Below are 24,615 nucleotides of genomic sequence, written 5' to 3'. Positions count from 1 at the left end.
GTGCATGGGAAATTCTACTTCACAAAATGGATTGAATTTTTTGAGATCACTATGAAAATTGATGAAGGCAAGGTAGCAGACATGGTTTACATGGACTTTAGAATGGCCTTTGACATGGTCCTTCATGGTCAGCTAGTCAAGAAAGTCCACATAGGATCTAAGGTGTTTTGGCAAACTTGATCCAAAATTGGCTTGGTGATAGGAGATTGTTTTTCTGAATGGAAGTCTGTAAGTAGTGGTATACCTCAAGGATCAGTGCTAGGACCCTTGTTGTTTGTCACATTGGATAAAACTGTGGTCTGATAAGTTTACTGACAACATTAAGATTGGTGGAGTTGTAGATAACAAGGATGGTCGCCTAAGAATACAGAGGGACATAGGTCAGCTGGAAAGATGGACAGAGTGGTGGCAGATGGAATTTAATCCAGACAAGTGTTAGGTAATGCATTTTGGGTCACCTAATACTGACATCACATATACAGTAAATGTCAGGCACCTTAGAAACATTGATGTACAGAGGGACCTTGAGGCGCAAGCTCATAGCTCCCTGAAAATGACACAGGTGGATAGGGTAGTGAAGAGGGCATTTAAGTTTGCTTGCCTTCATTGGCAGGGGTATAGAGCATGAGAGTTCAGACATGACATTGCAGCTGTACAAAATATTGGTTAGGTCACCCTTGGAATATTGTGCAGTTCTGATCACCATATTATAGAAAGGTTGTGGCAGTGCTAGAAAGAATGCAGAAGGGATTCACCAGGAGTTGCCCGGAATGGAGGGCTTTAGTGGCAAGGCCAGATTGAATAGGCTGGGATTATTCACACTGGAGCGCAGGAGGCCAAGGATGTGTTATAGAGATTTATAAAATTATGAGGGGCATAAATAGATAGTCATTGTCTTTTTCCAAGAGTAGGGGAGTCTAAAACTTGAGGACATATGTTTGTGAGAGGGAAAATATTTAAAGGAGATCTGAGGGGTACGTTTTTCACACAGAGGGGGTGGGTGTATGGAACAAGCTGCCAAAGGAGCTGGTAAAGGCAGGTACAATTACGGCATTTAAAAAGGATATGGACAGGTACATGGATAGGAAAGGAATAGAGGGAAATGGGCCAAGTGAGGAAAATGGGATTAGTATAGATAGGCAACCTCAAAGAATTCTAACAAATTTGTCAAACAGGATTTCCCTTTCATAAATCCATGCAGACTAATGGACTAAATATTGGCTACAGAGGCATTTATTCACTGCTTCAAGCCCCAGAGCCATTGAGGTTGGGAAATATTTGCTAATCGACATGACTCAGTGAATAAACTTGGTAGCAATAATGTGATGCTGTCAAATGCTAAATGAAGCTTGTTACGGGACTTGTTGCTTTCATCATCTTTGTTTCTTATTAGTCAAGTACTCTACATCCAAATACAAGCAAGCAGCCAGTCCCAAAGTTAAGTACATGCAGTAATGGCAATTGTTGATGTAAACGTGGTAATACAGCTGACATCAGTTGCACAATAAATTCACAAAGAGTAACAGCTTAAGGGTGAACAATTTAGAATTCACAATGTTGGTACCTATCCAGCACCTAGAGTGCAGCATCACAATACCCCAAATGTTTCAGTAATTTATTCAAACTGCAATCCATCTTAATGTAGCTATTCATTAACAAAATAAATCATGCCAATAAAAACTTCCAGTCAGACATTTACTTGCATTTTATTGAACCAAACCAAGAAAAAAAAGCAATGCATGTTATCCAGCTGAAAAGAAATAAAAAAATAAGCAGAAACCCAGGCAAAGAGCTATTCCTTACAACAGAGGGGGGGAAAAATCTCTACATTTTGATTACACTGTATTGGCAAAACTTTACAATTTGCTATGTTTTGGCTAGGAAGTCCACAACATCGGAAGTGTTATATTTAAATGATCAATACAAATGAATGTAACTTAAGACTTCATTATACATATCCAACAACACCAGCAATGATGGGCACCATTACTCTGCACACAGCATACCTACCTAAGAATCCTCCTGACAGTACAGGCCCATCATAAAATTTTAATTTAGCACTAAATACATTTTGTCTATTTTGAAAAATGTACAGCTTATCAGTGTCTATTGTTTGTATTATTTGTGGTACAGCTAACGACAGACCTGCCAGAAAAAAAATCTGTTAATGTTTTCATACAAAATGAACAGGGAGGAAATTTAGGATTTTGAGCGTGACCTGGACCTAGAATGAGACACTGATCTTGACACAGAGCGGGATGGCGAACATGACTTTGAACGTGACCTGGTTTTGGAGATCGATTTAGACCTGGAACGTGATTTAGATTTGGCCTTTGATCTGGACCTTGACCTAGAACGAGATGCAAGCCTTGCCTTTGACTGTTCGTTAATGTCCGATTCCCCATCCATTTCTGCACCTTCACCCTTAGTTTCTTTTTCAACAATTGATTTTCTAGTCTCTTCCTCCTTTTCCTTTGATTCTGATCTTGACCTAGATCTAGATTGTTCTTTGTCACCTTTTCTTTTTCTGCTCTTACTGGTACTTTTAGTCTTGCATTCACGTTTGCTACGCCTTTTGCTCTTCTCATTTTTGCTTCGACTCCTGCTCCGGCTTCTGCTCTCACTTCTACTCCTCTTCCTGCCCTTTCTTTTCTCCTTGCTCTTGCTCCGACTTCTACTCTTACTCTTCTCTTTACTCCTGCTCCTACTTTTACTCTTACTTTTACCCTTCTCTTTGCTTCTACTTCTGCTATCAGTTTTTTCTCCATCTTTACTCTTACTCCGACTTCTACTCTTCTCTTTACTAACACTCCTCTCTTTCTCCCCATTTTCATTTCTGTTCTCAGCTTTCTCTTCTGCATTGTCGTCTTTAATCTTTTCAACACTCCTGCTCCTGCTCTTACTTTTCTCCTCACTTCCACTCCTACTACTTGCTCTAATTTTCTTCTCTTTACTTCTGCTCCTGCTCTTGGTTTTGTTCTTGCTCACACTTCGACTTTTGCTTCTGCTTCCACTTTTGCTCCGAGAGTGTGTACCAGAGCTGAAAAAGATGAAAAGATTCAACATTTATTCTTACTCAAAGACAAAATTACACAATTGTAGTGTGAAACTAAAGATCTAAACAGGACTTATCTGCCCTTGCAGCATGACTTAAGATAAAAATTCCATTTCCCAAGGCACACTTCAATTCTCTCCCATGCTAATGCACCATTGATCACACAGTTTGCGATCTATATTTCTGGTTCACACAATATTAATGTACCCAATTAATGCAGGCTGACCCACGCAGCTTCTGAAACAACCATTCTACAACTAGCACAGTGAATGGCTGATTTTTCGTCTGGAGGAACATGAATAGTGACATTCCTCAAGGATCTATATTAGGGCAATCGCTTTTTCCAATCTACATTAATGACCTAGACTTCGGGAAGCAAGCCCACAATTTTTGAATTTGTGGATGACTACATTTGGAAGTTCTGTGAACTCTGAAGAGGATGGTGATAGATTGCAGTAGGATGTAAACAGGCTGGTGAAATGGGCAGATGCAAGACAGATCAAGTTTAATGCAGAAATATGAGGTGATGCATTTTGTTCAGAAGGATGAGAAAAGCAATGCAAAATAAAGAATACCGTTCTAAAAGTGCACAGAGGAACTGGGAGTATGTGTGCACATATCACTAAAAGTAGGATAGATTGAGAAAGTAGTCAATTAGACATACACAATCCTGGGCTTTATCAATACAAGCATGGAGTATAAACAGAGTAGTTACGTAGAATATTTATAAAACACTAGTCTGGCCTGAATGGGAGTATGCAATTCTGCTCATCATATTAAAAGGATGTGAAAGCATTAGAGATGATCCAGACAAGATTTGAGAATAGCTCCTGGGGATGACAGACTACAGTACAAAGATAGATGAGAGAAACTGGGACTGTTTACATTGAAGAAGGCTGAAGGGAGATTTGGTAGAAGTATATAAAGTAACAAAGAGTCTGGATAGTGTATAGTGGGAAGTTGTTCCTTTAAGTGGGAAGGCCAAGGAATAGAGGTCACAGGTGTAAAATAAAGGGGAAGACAATTGAGAGGAAAAAGTTTTTTTGTTTTGCACACAAAATATGGAGTCAGGTTCCACTGCAGGCTTCACGAGGGAATTAAGACAAAAATTTGCAAAGCAATGGAAAAAGGGCAAGTTGATGGAACTGGGGAGTTATTCTAGCAGAACACCAGTGGGGATATGAGCTGAATGGCCTCTTTCCGCATTGTAACCATTCGATGATTTAAGGATGCGTGCAAATAATAATCAATTCAGCTCCTTTTCCTTATATTGGTTTCTACAGCTGACATTTTCACAACACCCTCACAACTACCCTGTGATTTACTACATTTCTGTCAGGTGCTATTGGAAAACAAATGCTCTGCAATTATTTGTCAGATTAAGTCTTCCAAGGCCGCACGTGACCTGCAGCAAATTCTCTTTCTTATCTCATTCAATTTTAATAGCAACATTTTTCCCTTTCCCTGCCAAATGAATGTTCAAGAATAGACTTTCAACTTCAAGTAAGGGAACTCAAAAACAATACTGGAGTTCATTGTTTACCACAGCACACACAAAAATTAAGTAGTTTTAAAGAAGTAAATTATATACATACCGTGATCGGGACCGGCTGCTTTTAGTGCTTCCACTGTGGCTTCGACTCTTGTGAGAGTGTGAGCGATTTCTGCTTGGAGAACGAGACCTAGATTGTTTTAAAAGGCCACCAAAGAAAGAACAGGTACTACTAACATGAACTTTTAATAACAGGAAATTACATGGCACTTTTAAAAATTCCCCTAGACACTCCACAGGGACATCATCCGACAAAAATTGACATGTCAGCCAAAGGTGAAACAGAATGGTGTAGTTAAAAGCCTTGTCGGAAAGTAGGTTTTGAAGAGGGCATGAAAAGAGAATTTCAGGAATTGGAACCAAATTGACCAAAGCTATTGACTTCTCCAATGATAGGGCAAAGGGAAATCCCAGATGAGCAAGTGTTATAGAATAATGTTCACAAGTTGTATTTATATAGTATCTTTAGTGTAGTAAAATATTCTAAAGCATTTTGCAAATGAGTAATCACCTAGAAATCAACATTAAGCCAATCCAGGAACTAGTAGTATACATGGCTTATAGCTTGATCAAAGGAGATGGGTTTTAAGATGACCAAGAGGATTTGGAAGGAGTTCCAAGGCTTACAGGTTGCTAAAGTGGAGCTGCTAATGGTAGGGTGTAAGTAAAGAGGTCATTCAAAGACCAAGGTTGAAGTAATGCTGAATCCTTGAATAATTGTAAGGCTGGAGAAGATCAGGGCTGTAGTGCAAGTAAATTTTAAGAATGAGGCATCAGCAGATCAAGCGTGCAGGGATCAGGAGTAAACAGAACAAAATAGGATGAAGGCAGCAGAGTCTGGAGGAGCTCAAGTTTATGGGAGAGAGGAAGATAGAAGACTGAGCAGGAGAGAATCAGAGTAGTTCTAGAAGTAATGTTGTTTTAGGTGATGGCAAGCAATGTAATGGTGCTCAATCACACAATACAACAAAATCCTAGTGCTATAAAAGACATTAACTCTGGTCCAGAAAAATAAGTAATTACATGAAAGTAATTCGCTATGATGTCCTTGGAACATGCAGGAAGGCCTTAAAGAGAAATTCAGGAGCTTTTAAAAGGTTAAATTTTAAAATGACCAACAAATTTGCAATTCTTCCTGCAAACTGGCACCCTTTGACACCTCACCCCTTTTTTCAATGACTATTTTAAAATACCTCGAGCGGCTTCGGCTCCTGGAGTATGAGCGTCGTCGCCGCGATGAAGGCCTATCTTCAACCAATCTGATTTTCCTGCCATTAACTTCTGTACCATCCAGTTTTTCAAGAGCTCTTTTCATATCAGAGTAAGACTTAAATTCAATTACACCTTCATTCTTTCTTCCTTTATGTGCATCTGCATATGTTACTTCACCTGCTTGACGCATATAATCCTACAAAAGTACAGTACAAATTTCATTAAATTTTCTTCCTTTATCTTTTATTTCTATCTTTGATTGAGCAGTGAAATCAGGAAACGTTGAATAAAATTGAACCGCTGACAGATCTACATCTTTAAGCAAAGCAACTGAACATAATGTAATGATTATAACTGTAAAATTACTAGTTGGCTATAAAGATAACACAAAATAATTCTTAACTAGTCTACTAAGCTCATTCACATAATGTCTACATAACTAATTACTAAACCTTTGCAAATCCTTTTTGGATTAGAACAAAATCTTTGAGAAATCAGATGTGAACAGAACTGGTGCATTAGTCTTGGATTAATTGTTTGGATGAAAACTTAATCCAATGCAACCTGCTATGTGAATGCTTGTTACACCAATTTCAGAATACATGTTCAAATAAAAATGCCAGGTCACAGCTATTGCTCTAGAGTTTCTTTAGTGCTTGTATGTTTAATATTTCATGTTGCTCACTAGAAACAGGGTATTAAATCACAATTGGACCAAATTATAATACCCCTGACAGATTTATCAGCACTAACACCTTGTAGCGCATTAGGCAGTACATGTTCTTGCTGACTGCCTTCCTCCCTCCTGCAACTGCTATTACCCCAGGTAGAACAGTTGATCAATACATAAAATAATCAAAAAAAATCACCCGAACAAATTTATATTCCATGTTCAATATTTTAAGTGGTTAATTTATTTGCAACCATCACAATCCTGCTTCTAAACTTCAACCTTACATTCTATTCCAGTGGTTCTTATGCAGACACTTTACCTTTGAAAATGAAATCCACCTGATGTTCCACTGTCTACTTTTATGGCACCATCACCACAAGGATTGCAGTGGTTCAAGAAGGCAGCCAACCATCACCACCTCAAGGCAACTAGGAATGGGCAATAAGTGAGGTCTTGCCAGCGTCACCAACATCCCGAGAACAAATAAAAATATTTTTGGGTACTATAATTTCCATTTTTGCCACCCTTCAACTTCCTTAGAACTAGTGTAACTATCATGTTAGTGCCCATATTATTCATGTTTATAAACCTTTCAAACATTACTGAGTATTTGAACAGTGATAACTAATAACCTAAGTTCTACCCTCAAGCCCCAGAAACTTATTAGAATCCAAATTTGTATTTAAATATTAGAACAAACCACAACACCAATCATTAATTACTGCATTATAATCCATCACCTTGTAAATTATTTATACTGAACGATTTACTGAAAGAGTTAAAAAGCCATATATAATATCCACATTATTCTTTTGATTTTAAATCTAGTCACCTCCTTGTTCTTTTTAAAATGCATTAATATTTTCTGGGCAACATTCAAGAAATCTGTCACTCTCTAATATCTCACAACAGGCCATTCTTCATGTGAGCCTCGATAGTGAGTTGGGTGTCACAACTGAATTTGACCCAGACTTCACCTGATTTTCACACAAGTGTACAGTTTAAGCAGATGTGATCAGGAGCAAGATCTGAGTAATTGTTCCCTACCTATCCCAAATGTATTTACACCAATTGTAATACCTATTTGTGTCACTAATGCTTGATCAGATAACTCAGAAACTGGGATTCAAATTTAGATGTTTATGGTCAACAGGCCCCAATTACGCACACTGCTTGCGTATTCAACCATGTCAACATTTTACCCTTTCAGAATGAAGATTATAATCACATTGACAGAATACAATTTAGAATTTTGAGCATACTAGACTATACAGATGTTAAAACTAAGTGACATGCAAAACAAAAATTCTAATCACCTAAAACTAAATTCTGGCAGAGAATTTCCTTGGATTGTTTAAAACTAGGCATAACAAGTTTAAATCCATGTAATACAGAAGCTTTAAATGCACCCTTCCCCGAAAAGGATTCTTCACAGTATATACTTAGAGACAAATCTTTCATGGCCACACAAGATACATCACAAACCTTCAAGTCTTGCCAGCTGCAACGACTAGATAAATTTTCCACAATAAGTCTATATTCTGTACGAGTTGGAGGTCCATATCTGTCTCTTCCAGATCTTCTATACCCATAACCACCTTTAAAGGTGACAGGTAGACAACAGTAACATTTTAGTTAAAGCATTTACCTTTTATTTTAATTCATCATTAAATATAGATTACAATGATAAAATTAAAAACACAAGACATCCGAAATATTAATGCCTCATCCCAGCAATTTAAACTGAAGTATCACCCCATTACACTAAAATTAACACTACATTTTATCTTCAAAAATTATTTCATAAATCAGAACTTTAGACAATTATAGATTACAAAGTCAATTTTACTTTTAGATATTTAATACTATAGTTTAATAAATCAAAAAATTACAAAAGCATGCATAATAAATTATATGAAAATGATAATGATTTGATAAAATAACCAAACCACTAAACCAGTTACCATCTATACTTACGGTGAAATATGGTTTTCAGAATATCTGACATGAAAAAGATTTCAGGCACCTATTTTCAGTTTTATGACATCTGCCTCTAACCCTTGGGGTCCTCACCACCCAGGTCTAATGGCAAGAGTAGCAGTCGTCACATGGCTTCCTTAAGGTCAGCCAAAGGTCAATGGTCTTAGGTCTTAGAGCCACTCATGGAAAGGTAACCCAAGGCCAGCAAATGGAACAGGCAGTCATCTTAGCCTCAAAGGACTCTTTTAATTAAAACATTGAGGTCTTTGTTAAGACTATGGTATCAACAATCACAATGAAAACATTGAATCAATTATAATTTTAAATGAGTTACTACAACAACAAAATAAAATGCAGTCAAATAAAGAACATTAGGGTATATACAACTATTAAATAGAAATTCAAAAGAGAATATTTAAATGTGCAAATTTTTAATTACAAATATAAATTGCTGCTAGTTACTCTATGCGATGAATTCATATTCTTTATAATGATTTTACAAGTTTTACATTAAATATTTTCAAGTTTTGACTAATAAAGTAACGTGCTTACTGCGTTGAGAGCTGTAGCCACCATCCCTTCGAGGACCTCTAGCATGTTCAACGATTACTCTTTCCCCACAAAGTTCTTTACCATTCAGTTCATAAACAGCATCATCTGCATCACGAGGATCATCAAATTCAACAAAGCCATATCTATAAAAGGGAAAAAAAACTATTTTGCAAGCATATACAATTGAAGTCAAGAAGATCAGCAAGTAAATATAGTAAATCTTAAATCTGGCAGCTAAGCAGCAGAAAGGACAAGACTGCACACACATCTCCTATGAATGCCCAAGGTAACAGTAACAAAAGTTAAAGGATTTTTCCAAGATCTAAGATGCTGGCCACTAAGACCAGCATCTAGTTGTTTTGCACTTTGGTCGCTAAGAAGCACATAACTTATCTGCCTGAATTTGCTTGTGGCTATGTAGTAGACAAGGTCAAGGTGGACCTTTGTTCCGCAGATGTTAAAAGCAGGGGCTATCTGTAAATGAATAAATAATGACTTAATTTCTAAATGTGAGCAAAAGCAACATCATCTGTCTACTGCAGCCTGACTACTGTAGCAGGGATACTGCTGTTTTCAATATCTTGCTTTTAGCTACCAAATAGTCTTTGACTACTTGTCAGAATTGGTAACAAGGCTGGACCAAATAGGTTTCCATGGGATGAAGTCAAAGACACTCGCATTAAAGAGTGTCAATTGAAATTGCCAGATTATTGAATGTAATTTACTGATGGATGCATTCGTCGTTGTTTGACTGACATTGAAGCATGTTACATTAGATGTAGGTGAAGTGTTAGGACAGAAAACTGAAGAGGTTAGCTTTCAAATGCACAAAACACACGGCAGCTCATCAACTGAATCTAATAACGAAAATATCTAGGACCTCACATCACCAAATCTCCCAATGTGTCACAAGAACTTCTGACACAGTCACTCTAGGAAATATCAGAAGGGCAGATAAAGTAGATCTTAAGGAGCATCTTAGAAGTAGAAAAGAAATAGTCACTTAAAGGGAGGTTATTTCAGACCTTAGGACCTTGGCAGTTGGAAGGCATGGCTATCGATAGCAAGTGCGTTTCAAATCAGGTATCTTCATGAGAGAAAAACCAAAGTAACAGATATCTCAAAAGTTTTAAGGTTGGATGACATTAGAGACTTGGAGGACTGAAGGCATGCAGGGATTTGAAAACAAGGATTAAAATTAAGGCAATGCTTAACCAGGAGCCAATGCAGGTCATCCAGCGTAGAAATAATAGTTGTACATGTTAGATCAGAGCAGCATTGTTTAGCTGGCCTCAAGTATTTGAAATATACAGTAAATGAGACCAGTCAAGAGTGGGAAGCAACAAAAGGCAAAATAAAAGACTTCACTAGCAGAAAAGCTCAAGAGTGTAGATCTTAAAGGCAATGGAAATAGCTGGTTGCAGAGATAGCATAGATATGAAGTTCAAAGCTCAGCTCAGATTCAAAAAGACATCAAGGTTGCAAACTGCCTGGGCAACCTTAAATAGTTTCTCTGGAGAGGGATCAAGTTAGTGGATAGGGAACGGAGTCTGTAGCAGGGCCTGATGTTTCAGTCTTCCCAAGACCTGTGGATCCGTGGGTGTCATTTATTGCATCTGGTGCGGCCCCCTCTACATTGGTGAGCACCTTCGTTCCATCCACCACAAAAGCAAAGATCTCGCAGTGGCCATCCACTTCAGTTCCACATCCCGTTCCCATACCAACATGTCTATCCATGGCCTCCTCTACCTCCATGTTGAGGCCAGATGTAGGTTGGAGGAACAACCTCTCATATTTCGCCTTGGTAGTCTCCAACCTGATGGCCTTAACATCAATTTCTCTAACTTCTGGTAACCCCTTCCTTCTTCTCCACCCCATTATTTTCCTACTTTGTCTTCCCTTATTCCTGGGGTCCCATTCTCTTTCCCCTTCCCCCACCCTCATGACCTATCTATTCCCCATTTCCTTCCCTTTATTCCATGGCCCACTGCCCTCTCCTATCGGATTCCTTCTTCAGCGTTTTGCCTCTTCTACCTATCACCTCTCAGCTTCTTACTTCTCCACCCTCCCCCACCCTCCTACCTTCTCCCTCTCACCTGGACCTGCCTATCACCTGAACTCACCTATCACTTGCCTGCATGTACTCCTCCCCGACCTTCTTATTCCGGCTTCTGCCGTCTTCCTTTCCAGTCCTGATGAAGGGTCACGACCCCAAACATCGACTGTTTATTTCTCTCCATAGATGCCGGATGACCTGCTGAGTTCCTCCAGCATTTGAGAGTCTTCCCAATAGCTTTCTTTATTCATTCTTGTTCTTCAGGTACTAAACATCTCGATGTTTACAGCTTCCACCCCACCCCTCAAATGCTTACAAGAATAGTACTTTTCTGACTATAGATAATTTTGTCTTGATCCCCAAGAATGCATCTCAACATATTTAAAACAGGTTTACAAAAAGTGAGATATACAGCCAAAATAGCAGCCTACAAATAATTAGGCAGCACAGTAATAAAGTAGTTAGGATTGCTACCTTACAGATCCAGCAACCTGGGTTAAATCCCACCATCAGGTACTGCATGTTCTCCATGACTGTGCAAGTTTCCCACAGTTGTTTGATTTCTTTCCAGATCCCAAAGGCATATTGGTTGCTAGGCTAACTGTTAATTACCCCTAGTATAGGTATATGCTGGAAGAATCAAAGCAGATGAGCATATGCGAGCGAGAGAGAGAGAGAGAGAGAGAGAGAGAGAGGTTATAGGGAAACAAGAGGGGGAATGGGATAGATAAAATTACTCTGTGAGCTGGCATTTACTCAAAGGGCTAAATGGCTTATGTTGTGAGAATATAAAGTATGAAAACAACACTGGAAAAGAATAATAGCAAAGTACTAAATTCATACTGTAAGACATCTCCAGCTACACATGATGCACAAGAACTTTGTGGCGATTATTCTAGGTACATAGCAATTGAGTTCAATATAATCAGAGTTGGAAAGAAGGCCGCCATGCCAGTAATTTCATAGAATTCAAGAGTTGGAAAAGGAAACAAAGAAAAAACAGAAACAGGGGAGTTATGATGTAGACAGTTCCGAGGATGGATATAATGTTTTTTAGAAAGTGACATGCCCTCTTCTAACTGATCGGTTTTATTCTCAGAGTTCCACTACTTTTAGGTGGTGTTGTTAATAGCAAGATTAGTCTCTAGTTACAAATAGTGATCAGTTGTTAACGTGGGCAAAACAATAGTGAATGGAATTTATTCCTGCTAAGTGGAAGGTGATGCACTTTGGGAGGACTAATAAGGGCAGGACATACATGATGAATGGTAGGAACTAGGGAGTACTGAGGAACAGAGGGACCCTGGTCTGCCTGAAACTTAGTCTTCCAGAGCAACAAGATGCCTGTGAGTGAATGCTGCTGACAGGCACATTCCAGGCTGCAGGGGTACATGCTAAGGAATCCACTGAAGTTTGGTGCAGCCAACGTAAAAAGTTTATGAGGAAGAACTGCAATCTAAGGTCCTGCTGCCACGAAACACTGAGGAGCCGAGTCTCTCAAACACCTGTTGGGTGTATTTTAAATTTTATTTACAGCGTGGTAACAGTCCCTTCCGGCCCAATGAGTCCACACCGCCCATTTTTAAACCCAAATTAACCTACCCGTACGCCTTTTTGCAATGTGCGAGGAAACCGGTGCACCCGGAGGAAACCCACGCAGACACGGGAGAACGTACAAACTCCTTACAGACAGCGACGGGAATCAAACCCCGTTCTCTGGCGCTGTAATAGCGTCGCGCTAACCGCTACACTACTGTGCCGCAAAGAGGCCACAAGTGGCATTGATGCTTTGTACATAGAATGTAGTGACTTGATTACACAATAAATGTGGAGAAAGCAATATATTGATATATATTTCCTGCATATATTTTTCATGAAGGTTTACTTTTGGGGAAAAAAAACAAAGTCCAAGAATCCCTGAAAGTGGCAGCACAGGTAATAAGGTGAAGAAGCCATTTGGGAGGTCACATTATTAGCCAGGCCACAGAATAAGAGAAGGGTGGTTATGATACAGCTTTATAAAACATTGATCAAGCCATTGCTGGAGTACTGTGTGCCGTTCCGGTCACCACACTATAGGAAAGCCATGATTGCACTGGAGAGAGTACAGAGGAGGTTCACCAGGACGATGTCTGAGATGGAGCTTCTCAGTTATGAGAATAGAAGCTAGGCAGAGGAGGGACCTGATGGAGGTACACAAAATTATGAAGAGCATGGAGAGAGTAGATAGTAGGCAACTTTTCCCTATAACGACATAGGTTTAGGGTAAGATGGAAGCTGGTACTCTCACAGCATTTAAGTATCTAGATGAGCACTTGAATTGCCCAGGCTTACAAGGCTACCAATCAAGTGTTAGTAAATAGTGTAGAAGGATAATTGAGCATGTACATGGTGGGCTGATGGGCCTGCTTCTCTCTGGTATGGCTCTATAACTTTTAAAGTTAGTGCTCTTTTTGAAACAATATCACAAGATCTTTTAAACTTAGCTAAGGGGAACAGTTAGAGCTTCAATTAAATGCCTCAACCAGAAGAGCAGCAGTTTGTCAACACTACATTGAACTTTATGTTAAGTGGATCTTGAACCACAGATTTTTTTAAAACACAAGTCCACTGCCAGACCACAGTATACATCAATTGTGAACCAACTGTTAAAACAAAATAACCCAGAAGAAATGAGATTGGAGAATAGGAACGTGAAAGTGGAGACACAAGGGACTGCAGATGCTGGAAATCTGGAGCAAGACACAAAGGAGCTGGAGGAAGTCAGCAGGTCAGGCAGCATTTATGGAGGGAAATAGACAGTCGACCCTTCAAGGGTCTTGACCTGAAATGTTGACTGTCCGTTTCCCTCCATGGACGCTGCCTGACCCAGAGTTCCTATAAGTGTGAAAGTAGCTTGTAGAATGCAAAGAAATCTGTCTTTACTTCTCGTTGTCTTGGTGTAGCAGCCAGCATAATCAAAGACCCCACCCACCCGGGACATTCTCTTTTCTCTCCTCTTCCATCGGGCAGAAGATACAGGTGCCTGAAGGCACATACCACCAGACTTAAGGACAGCTGCTACCCCACTGTGATAAGACTATTGAATGGTTCCCTTATACAATGAGATGGACTATGAACTCACAATCTACTTTGTTGTGACCTTGCACCTTATTGCACTGCACTTTCTCTGTAGCTGTGACACTTTACTTTGTACTGTTACTGTTTTTACCTGTACCACATCAATGCACTCTGTACTAACTCAATGTAACTGCACTGTGTAATGAATTGACCTGTACGATCGGTTTGTAAGGCAAGCTTCTCATTGTACCTCGGTACAAGTGACAATAATAAACCAATACCAAAAACTGATTGAAGGAAAACTCCTGATATTATACATTTCCCATGCAAACGTAGCAATGCTGGAAAGACTAACAGGCCAGCCAGTCGTCGCCCTCCTGCATCTTGCCGGGTCTCTCCAGCACTGCCTTCTAAGTACAGACTGGCAGCACCCGCACCATTTCCCTTCTGCCCCTCGGGCTGCTGGCTGCGGAACCGCGCATGCGCGGTGGCATCCGGCGGGCTTGGCGCGCATGACGCACCACCACGCTAACAAAGAGAAGCGGCCCAGGGAGAAACGGGAGGGAATCCAAACAACACAAAGGCTTCCTTCCCCAACGTTCCGAATGCTACCGCCCTAGAGGTGCGTAGCGGAGAGCCGGTTTGATGCCCGGGCCTTCAGTGGAGGGGAGGATAAGCTCGGCCCAAAGGAGGGTCGGGGGTGAGGGGCGCCCGCCGTGTGGGCGCCATTTTCTCCGCTGGTGTTTGACCAACTCACCCGTTCTTTATATCCACCTCCAAGATTTTTCCGTAGCCCTTGAAGAACCGCTCCACATCCCGCTCCCGGGCCTGGTAACTCAGCCTGCCGATATAAACCCGCGGCATTTCTCTCTCCCACACGCACGCACGCTGCCTGCTACCACGGCTTCAAAGTCACCGTCGCTCCAGCTCGCTCAGCGCCGTGCGTCAGCGCCGACTCCCGAACGTAACACGGCGTTGACGTCGCGAGGGTCACGTGGTTGCAGCCAGGCCAGAACCAGCAGAGGATCAGAAACTCCCGGGCGGGGTTGGAGTTGGCGCTTGGTCCCTTCAAACCTACTCTGCCCTTCAAGTGTCATCGTGGGTGATCTGTATCCGGCCTTATCGCTTCCACTGTGCCGGTTCGCCATGGCCCCCAGTCCCCTTATCTTTCAAAATAAGTAATCTATTGTATTTCCATTTGCAACGACTGGAACTTCAACTTGGAAAGAAACTATGGGAAAATAAGAGTACTTTTCGTGACTCATCCAGTTAAGTCCAGGTGAAGGGACTTGACCAGGAACGTCGACTGTCCATTTTCCTCCATAGATGCTTGCCTGACCTCCTGAGTGCTCAGTATCTTCTGTGTTGCTCCATTTAAATGGTGTTATTGCTCCCAGCCCAGTGGACCTTGCAAACTTCTTGTAAATATCTAGGAACTGTTGTCTAAATTGGAAGAGCTACTCCTCAGACTAGTCATATAACAGTTTGACCGAGTTGCACTAACAAGAATCGTATGTTAATGTGCTAGGCTGCCACCACAATCCCTGGATACATCTTGTCCTACGTGCAGAATCCAACAGAAGTGGAGGGACTGAGAAGGAGAGGAATAGATCTTGGACATTTTACTTAAGTTATCCATCTGTGATATTGGCTCAGTTTTACTCTTTCGTTAGTATAGCCTGACTTGCTGGGCATGTCACACAGCCATACTATTATGGTATTGGTTATTATTGTCACTTGTACTGAGGTACAGTGAAAAACTTGTCTTGCAAACCAATCGTACAGGTCAATTCATTACATGGTGCAGTTACATTGAGTTAGTTCAGAGTGCATTGATGTAGTGCAGGTAAAAACAATAATAGTACAGAGTAAAGTGTCACAGCTACAGAGAAAAGTGCAGTGCAATAAGGTGCCAGGTCACAAAGTAGATCGTGAGGTCAGAGTCCATCTTATCGTATAAGGGAACTGTTCAATAGTCTTATCACAGTGGGGTAGAAGCTGTCCTTAGTCTGGTGGTACGTGCCCTCAGGCTCCTGTATCTTCTACCCGATGGAAGGAGGAGAGAAGAGAGAATGTCTTAGGTGGGTGGGGTCTTTAATTATGCTGGCTGCTTCACCAAGACAACGAGAGGTAAAGGACAGAGTCCAAGGAGGGGAGTCTGGTGTCCTTGATGCGCTGGGCCGTGTCCACAACTCTCTGCAGTTTCTTGAGGTCCTGGGCAAGAGCAGTTGCTGTACCAAGCCGTGATACATTCAAGCAGGGTGCTTTCTATGGTGCCTCGGTAAAAGTTGGGTGAGAGTCAAAGGGGACAAACAAAATTTCTTTAGCCTCCTGGGGAAGGAGAGGTGCTGGTGAGCTTTCTTGGCCGTGGCATCTACGTGATTTAACCAGGACAGGCTGTTGGTGATGTTCACTCCAAGAACTTGAAGCTCTCACCCTCTCAACCTCAGCACCATTGATGTAGATAGGTGCATGTACACTGCCCCCTTTCCTGAAGTCAATGACCAGCTCTTTTGTTTTGTTGACATTGAGGGAAAGGTTGTTGTCATGACACCATTCCACTAAGCTCTCTATCTCCTTCCTGTACTCCGACTCATCGCTGTTTGAGATGTGGCCTACAATGGTGGTATCATCTGCAAACTTGTAGATGGAGTTAGAGCAGAATCTGGCCACACAGTCATGAATGTATAGGGAGTAGAGTAGAGTGCTGAAGACGTAGCCTTGTGGGGCACCAGTGTTGAGAATAATTGTGCCGGAGGTATTGCTGCCTATCCTCACTGATTGCAGTCTGTTTGTTAGAAAGTCAAGGATCCAGTTACAGAGGGAGGTGTTGAGTGCTAGGTCTCGGAGTTTGGTGACAAGCTTGCTTGGTATTATTGCGTTGAAGGCAGAGCTGTAGTCAGTAAACAATAGTCTAATGTAGGTGTCTTTACTGTCCAGATGGTCCAGAGCTGAGTGTAGGGCCAGGGAGATGGCATCTGCTGTAAACCTGTTTTGTCGATAGGCAAATTGCAACGGCCGAGAAGCATAATTGGCCTCATCCTATCACAGCTATTTCCTTTGTTTTATCCATTCCTCTGCTACTTTATCTGCAATTTAACATTATCTTTTCATTAATCCAGTACAATTACAATACTAACATTTATCCAGCAATGTGGAAAATTGCCCAGAAATGTCCTATTAACAAAAAAATGCAGGCTAAATCTAATCCAGCTAATTGCCACCCTGCCAACTGAAATCTCAGGATATCACTGCAGTAATTCCTCAGCGTATTGTCCTCCGCACAGCTATCTTAAGAGGTTTAATCAATGACGTTGCTTCCATCATAAGGTCAGAAGTGGGGGCACTCACTGATGATTGCACAATGTTCATTTCCATTTGGTATTGGTTTATTATTATCACTTGTACGGAGATACAGTGAAAAACTTGTCTTGCATACTGATCGTACAGGTCAATTCATTACACAGTGCAGTTACATTGAGTTAGTACAGAGTGCATTGAGGTACTACAGTGTGCATTGATGTAGTACAGGTAAAACAATAATAGTACAGAGTAAAGTGTCACAGCTACAGAGAAAGTGCAGTGCAATAAGGTGCAAGGTCACAACAAGGTAGATCGTGAGGTCAGAGTCCTTATTATCGTATAAGGGAACCGTTCAATAGTCTTATCACAGTGGGGTAGCAGCTGTCCTTAAGTCTGGTGGTACATGCCCTCAGGCTCCTGTATCCTCTGCCTGATGGAAGAGGAGAGAAGAGAGAATGTCTTGGGTGGGTGGGGTCTTTGATTATGTTGGCTGCTTCACCAAGACAACGAGAGGTAAAGACAGAGTCTAAGGAGGGGAGGCTGGTGTCCGTGATGCACTGGGCTGTGTCCACAACTCTCTGCAGTTTCTTGAGGTCCTGGGCAGAGCAGTTGCCCGTACCAAGCCGTGATACATCCAGGTAAGGAGGCTTTTCTATGGTGCAGCGAAAGAAGTTGGTGAGAGTCAAAGGGGACAAACAAAATTTCTTTAGATCCTGAGGAAGTAGAGGCGCTGGTCCAGCTTTCTTGCCGTGGCATCTACATGATTTAACCAGGACAGGCTGTTGTGATGTTCACTCCCAAGAACTTGAAGCTCTCAACCTCAGCACCATTGATGTAGACAGGTGCATGTACACCGCCCCCTTTCCTGAAGTCAATGACCAGCTCTTTTGTTGACATTGAGGGAAAGGTTGTCGTCATGACACCATTTCACTAAGCTCTCTATCTCCTTCCTGTACTCCGACTCATCGCTGTTTGAGATGTGGCCTACAATGGTGGTATCATCTGCAAACTTGTAGATGGAGTTAGAGCAGAATCTGGCCACACAGTCATGAATGTATAGGGAGTAGAGTAGAGTGGCTGAAGACGTAGCCTTGTGGGGCACCAGTGTTGAGAATAATTGTGCCGGAGGTATTGCTGCCTATCCTCACTGATTGCAGTCTGTTTGTTAGAAAGTCAAGGATCCAGTTACAGAGGGAGGTGTTGAGTGCTAGGTCTCGGAGTTTGGTGACAAGCTTGCTTGGTATTATTGCGTTGAAGGCAGAGCTGTAGTCAGTAAACAATAGTCTAATGTAGGTGTGCAGCACCTCATCAAGTAAAGCAGTCCATGCTTGCATACAGCATACCTGGACAATGTTCACGCATGAAGACACAACATTCAAGCAATGGCTGATAGGTGGCAAATAACATTCATGTCACAGAAGTGCGAGGCAATTTTCATCTCCCGACAACCACCTACTCTTGATATTAAATGGCATTACCATTATCAAGACTCACACCATCTGATGGTCACCATTGTCCAGAAACTCAACTGAACCACCACATAAATATCCTGACTACAAAGATCTGGGTATCCTCCAGCGACTGACTCACCTTCTGAATCTTTGATCCCTTTCCCCAATCTACAAGGCACAAGATGCAATGTGATGGAATACTTTCCACCTGTATGGATGAGTGCAGCTTCAACAACTCTCGAGAACTTCACCATTGAGGACAATGCAGCCTGCTTGATTGGCATCCATCCACTATCCTAAACACTTAATCCCTCCACCACTACAGTGCAAAATGGCTGCAGTGTGTGCCATCTACTAAATGCACTGTAGTTCCTTACCCAGGTTGCTCCCGCATATTACAAACCTGCGACCTCTGTTCCCAAGAAGATCAAGGTTAGATGTGAACACCTGCAGGTTCCCCTCCAAGTCGCACATCATCCTTTCTTGAACGTATATTGCTTGGTCTAAATCCTGGAACTCCATACCTTATAAGTATCTTTCCCAAAAGGACCTCAGTGGTTTAAAAAGGTGGCTCACTCACCACATTCTCAATGGCAATCGGGAATGAGTAATGAATGCTGGCCTTGTTAGTGGTGTCCAGATCCCAAATGTGAATGTTAAAAATGTATTGTTGGGAAAAAGGTAGTTGAGTTTGTGATCAGTGAGCTCCCATAAAGAGTGATGTGTAGTCAGCACTTTACTGCTTTTAGTGGTGTTTACTGAGGCCAAGGCACTTTAGATAAATGGAAGGAACTGAAGTTAAAATTGGAAGTAAATTGTAAATTAATGCATTTTTTGACCTCAGAATGCTGTAAAGCGATTGAAGTACTTTTGAATGAGGAAGAAGTTGCCTTTAAAGTGAACCTAGATAAATACATAAGCATAAAAGGAATAGAAAGATATATAGGTATGATGCATAGCAAGCTATCACAAATAGTAATATTAGTAATTTTTGAGTGTTTAAGTCCAAGATGCTGGAAATAAATCTCTTGTTTTTTACGAAATCCTGCTGTGGAATAATTTTATCTCACAAAAGCAAAATAATGCAAATGTTTGAAATCTAATATTAAATTAAAATCTGGAAACTTTCAGCAGGTCAGGGAGCAAATGTGGAGAGAGAAACAAAACTTCAGATGTGACCTTTCAGTAGTGCGCTTTTATATCCACCAGATAGGACAAGAGGAGACTTGGTTTAATGTTTTGTCCAAAAGCTGGCACCTCCAAAAGTGCTGCATAGTGATGTGGTAGACTAAATTTTAGTCTTTGAGTGGACCTATTTGATATAATACATGAGATTCATAATTTACATACAATTATATTATATATAAATTACAGCTAAGAAGTTGGACCTCCAGCCCAATTGGTCTATGTGTTTATGTCCCTCGCCAGCCTTCCCCTATTTTCTTCATTAAACCATGCTTATTGCTCTATTCCTTTCTACATGTGAGACAGCATAGACTTCCCCTCAGTCATGCTGTTCACTTCAATTACTCCATGTTTCACCAGATTCCACGTATTAACCACTTTCCAGGTAAATAAATGTTTCCTGAATTTCTTAATGGATTTATTTGTATCTATGCTATATTTTTGGGTCCTTGGGTTTGGACTTCCTTCTATATAAGCATCTCCTATAGTGTTTCATGGTGCTATATGGCAAGCAAAATTTTGTATATATAATAAAAAGTGCAGTTGAAATCTGGAAGAAAACAGGCATGACAATTGAGAGAAAATCCAGTACTTAGTGAGCTTCATAGTCAACAACAGTTGTTTAACAAAAAATTATCTAATTTTAAAAATAGCCTTGGCAACAGGTGACGGCAAGGATAGATTGCTAAGAGGTGCTTTCCATTAGATCTCATTTAAAAAAAAGTCATAACCATTTACAGATAAAATTAAAGCATCTATTTCATTTGCAAAACTCTGACCTAAAAAGACAGACAATCTTACAGACTTTCAGTACAGGTCCTCCCCAGCTTTCCAACACCAGACCCATGTACAGGCTGTACATTGAAATGAGCATTTGGGAGATTGGCAGGATGAATTTGCCGGCTGCTGCGGGCATCTTCCACCATGTGGGAACTGAGTTTACAGCTGCATTTTCGCTTTGCAAACTGTCTGGTTTACGAACAGTTCACAGGAATGGAATCCTGCTGTAATTTGGGGAGGACCTGTGCCTACTTATAAATGGATTTCCCATGTAGACTGGAATAAACATCTTTTCATCCATTTTTATCAAACTTTTATTGCTGCATTACTAAAGTCCTCCATCAGTTTATGTCACCTGCTCACATACTTCACAGTAATATTCTGAGATAGGCTTTCATGCATTTCAGCAGGACCATTATTTAAGATAATTGATCAATAACTATTAAAGTTATTGAAATTGTCCAGCAATTAATTAAAGAAGGGTTTGTTTTTATATGGCACCTTCACAATCTCAGGATATCCAAACTTGCTCTGAAAAACCTGTTCAATTTTTGTCTCTGTTGTAATATTGTTGCATAACTCCTCAGGGCCTAATGGAAGCTATCCCAGGGGATACTGAGGGAGGCATGGCAGGAGATTACTGGGACCTTGACAGAGATCTTTGTATCCTCTTTAGCCACAGGCGAGGTCCCAGAAAACTGTAGAATAGCCAGTGTTGTTCCTTTGTTTAAGAAGGGCAACAGGGACAAAACAGCAAATTATAAGCTGGTGATCCTTGCATCAGCAGTAGGGAAATTATTGGAGAAGATACCTGGGCTCAGGATTTACTCGCATTTGGAAAAGTATGGACATTAGAGAAGTCAGCATGGCTTTTGTGTGGGGTAGTTCCTGTCTCACAAATTTGATTGAGTTCCTTGAGGCAGTGGGCGAAGATGATTGACGAGGGTAAGCAATATTGCCAAGTCTTCACCTACTCCTGATAATAAGTTATAGATACATTGCAGTCATTTGATACTACTCAAATGTTCAAAGCATTTGCTACAAAAGCAGATTTCATATCACAGCTGCTGGTCATAATTTCTATATTTTTTTCACCATATTTAATTCTGCAAGATATCCTTAATTTGATATTTAGTTCTATTTCTATTTATATGCACTGACTGAGTTTATTTCTCTTTGTTGTACATTTCAGAGCTGCCAACTAACTACTTGTTCATTTTTGTTTTGTTCCATACCAAAGTTCCATACCAAAGAAAGACTTGCAAAGTACTTTACAGCCATTGAAGTATTTTCTTTCACAAAGCATAATAAGGAACTCAGTAGTCAATTTGTACATAGCAATCTCCTGCAAATTTCAATATGTTAATTTGCTCTTGTCATATTGATTGTGGCATAGCTATCAGACAAGACACCAGGTATAATTCCCCTAGTCCTCAAAATATTGCCATGACAACTTTGAGATTAAGTTGATAGGGCACACAGGGCCTGAAATTAAACACCTCATTTGAAATAAAACATCTTTGATAATGAACCCCAATCTCTGTACGGAATTAAAAGGTTTAGAATTTGTCCTCAGGTATCTGGATTGCGAGTTGAATGGCGATGAAGAAGTGAGAGTGCTACCCACTGTTTGCAGCTGACACCATGATGGCAAAGACTCCGATTCAAACCAGAAAACCCTGGTTTTGACACCAGTTTGTATTCAGCAGATGTCAGTATGGCCAACAATAAAAGTACATTAGCAGATTTGTGGCTGGGGAGGAGAGAAACAGCCTATGCATGCGTGTGCATGTCTGTCTATATATGTGTAAGGTGAGAAAAGAATAGGGCTTGATGGTGATTTTCTTCAGATTTGAATAGCCTTCAGGTATTAATCTAGTTCAGCTGTGATTGAGCAGCTATCTAGACTTTAAGATATTTTAAGATATCTATTATTAATCACATGTACATCAAAATACACAGAGAAATACGTCTCTTTGCATTGCTAAGAATGTAGCAAATGAAATAACAATCCATTTAAATAATTATTTATTCCAATACCATTCTATCTATCCATTGTATACTATTATGACATCAGACAAGAGCATTCTCATTGCAGATATTGTATTCTCTCTGCTTGGCACATCATGAAGACTAAAGTACTGTTATTGAATTCAGACATTGACTACAAAAATAGAGAGAAGTGAGTAGTTAGAAATACCATTAGAAGCTCATAAAATGAAACTTGATTTGTTAGGAAGGTGCTAAAATACTAAAATTCAAATACAGAATTATGCAAAATTAATGAAGATATTAATAAGATTGTTGATTTTTTTCAAAAAGAGGCTCTGAAAAATGATCAGAGCTTGATTGGATGACAAAGGGAGAGACCAAAGAAGTAGGTTTTGGGGAGGCTTTTTGAGAAGGGGGAGAGGCGCAGCAAAGTAGAGAGGGCATTCCAATAGTTAAAACAATATCATAGTTGCATTGGTATCTTTAATGTATAAAAATATCCAAAAGTGAGCCTAGGTAGATGACATCATGAGGACTGAAGAGAATTGGCAAGTGTAGCACAGAAATTACATATAATTACCAATATAAAGTGGCTCCGGAGTCAGAAACATACAACATAGAACAGTACAGCAAAGAAACAGGGCCTTCAGCCCACCATGTCTGTGCTGACCATGATTCCAAATTAAACTAATCCCTTCTGCCTACACATGGTCTATATTGTGTTCATGTGCCTGTCTAAATGCCTCTTAAACATTGCCATTGTATCTGCTTCCAGTACCTTCCCTGGCATATCACAGATAAAAAGATTTTAAAGAGATCCGGAGTGACCTACGGTGCTGGAATCAGAATATCTTATTACAATTCTGTACCAGAGGGTACAGGGTCTAGCTGAGACCACACCTTGAATGTTGTGCGCAGTTTTAGTCTCCTTACTTAAGAAATGATATATCTGCCATAGGTGGAGTGCAATAAAGGTTCATGGAATGATGGGACTGTCATATGAGGAGAGATTAGATTGTATTCACTAGAATTTAGAAAAATGAGAGGAGATCTCATTGAAATATATCTATATAAACTTCTGACAGGGATGTAGGGAGGATGTTTCCACTAGCTGGTGGGAGATCACAGTCACAGAATGTGGGATAAGACATTTAGGAGAAATATGATTCTGTGGAATTCTCAATCACAGAAGGTTGCAAGGACCAAAAAGGTAGATAGATTTCTAGACACAAAAGGCATCGAAAGGAATTTGGTACTGAGGTAAAGAATTACTCATGATCGTTTTGGATGGCAGAGTATGCTTGAAGGGCCGAATGGCCTCCTCCTGCTCTGTTTTTCTGTTTCTACCATTATGTTAATTGGGATAAACTCAGAACATATCTGCATTTTAAAAGAGGCATCTACCCAGTTTCAGTACAGCTAATATATTGGCATTTACTCAACAATGTGAACAAAGTTGCCCAGGTTATGACCCATCTAAAAGAAGCAGGATAAAGCAAATCTACACTGCATCATCAGTAAGGTGATAGAAAGTGTTGTGAAATAACAACAGCACTTAGTCTTTATAACTTGCTCACTATTGTTCGGTTTGGGTTTTGTCAGCAATGCTCAGCTCCAGATCTCATCACAGCCTTCACCCAAATATGATTAAAAGAGATGAACTCCAGAGGTGAGGTGAGGATGATTGGCCTTGATATTAAGCGAGCTCTTGATGGAATATGGCATCAAGGGTCCCTCATGTAACAGTCAATGGGAATCAAGGGG

General features: G+C 40.5%; 1 protein-coding gene across 2 annotated transcripts; it reads right to left on the bottom strand.

Moving 5' to 3' along the window:
- Window positions 1-1,674: 1,674 nt before the first annotated feature.
- Window positions 1,675-15,477, bottom strand: LOC127581637 (serine/arginine-rich splicing factor 4-like). Of its 2 annotated transcripts, none has more exons than XM_052036188.1 (6): window positions 14,898-15,477; window positions 9,025-9,167; window positions 7,978-8,090; window positions 5,801-6,015; window positions 4,651-4,737; window positions 1,675-3,040 (listed from the first exon to the last, which is right to left on the bottom strand). In XM_052036188.1, the coding sequence occupies exons 1-6, from the start codon at window positions 15,002-15,004 to the stop codon at window positions 2,200-2,202; spliced, it is 1,506 nt and encodes a 501-aa protein (XP_051892148.1). In that variant the 5' UTR covers window positions 15,005-15,477; the 3' UTR covers window positions 1,675-2,199. The 2 variants fall into 2 exon arrangements, with proteins under 2 accessions (XP_051892148.1, XP_051892149.1); XM_052036189.1 differs by having other exon boundaries at window positions 4,651-4,719.
- Window positions 15,478-24,615: the final 9,138 nt, after the last annotated feature.

This window comes from Pristis pectinata, chromosome 22, assembly GCF_009764475.1.
Source record: "Pristis pectinata isolate sPriPec2 chromosome 22, sPriPec2.1.pri, whole genome shotgun sequence".
Taxonomy (NCBI): domain Eukaryota; kingdom Metazoa; phylum Chordata; class Chondrichthyes; order Rhinopristiformes; family Pristidae; genus Pristis; species Pristis pectinata.
Note: the sequence above shows the minus strand (reverse complement) of the source record. Positions and strands in the feature narration are given on the sequence as shown.

What these genes read in the sequence shown, in the direction of transcription:
- LOC127581637 (XM_052036188.1), bottom strand. Translation starts at nt 15,004, where the DNA reads ATGCCGCGGGTTTATATCGGCAGGCTGAGTTACCAGGCCCGGGAGCGG. An exon ending in GAGGTGGATATAAAGAACGG is followed by an intron (nt 9,168 to 14,897) that starts GTGAGTTGGTCA and finishes TCCCTTTTATAG; the next exon opens with ATATGGCTTTGTTGAATTTG. An exon ending in GCAGCTGGCAAGACTTGAAG is followed by an intron (nt 6,016 to 7,977) that starts GTTTGTGATGTA and finishes GTACTTTTGTAG; the next exon opens with GATTATATGCGTCAAGCAGG.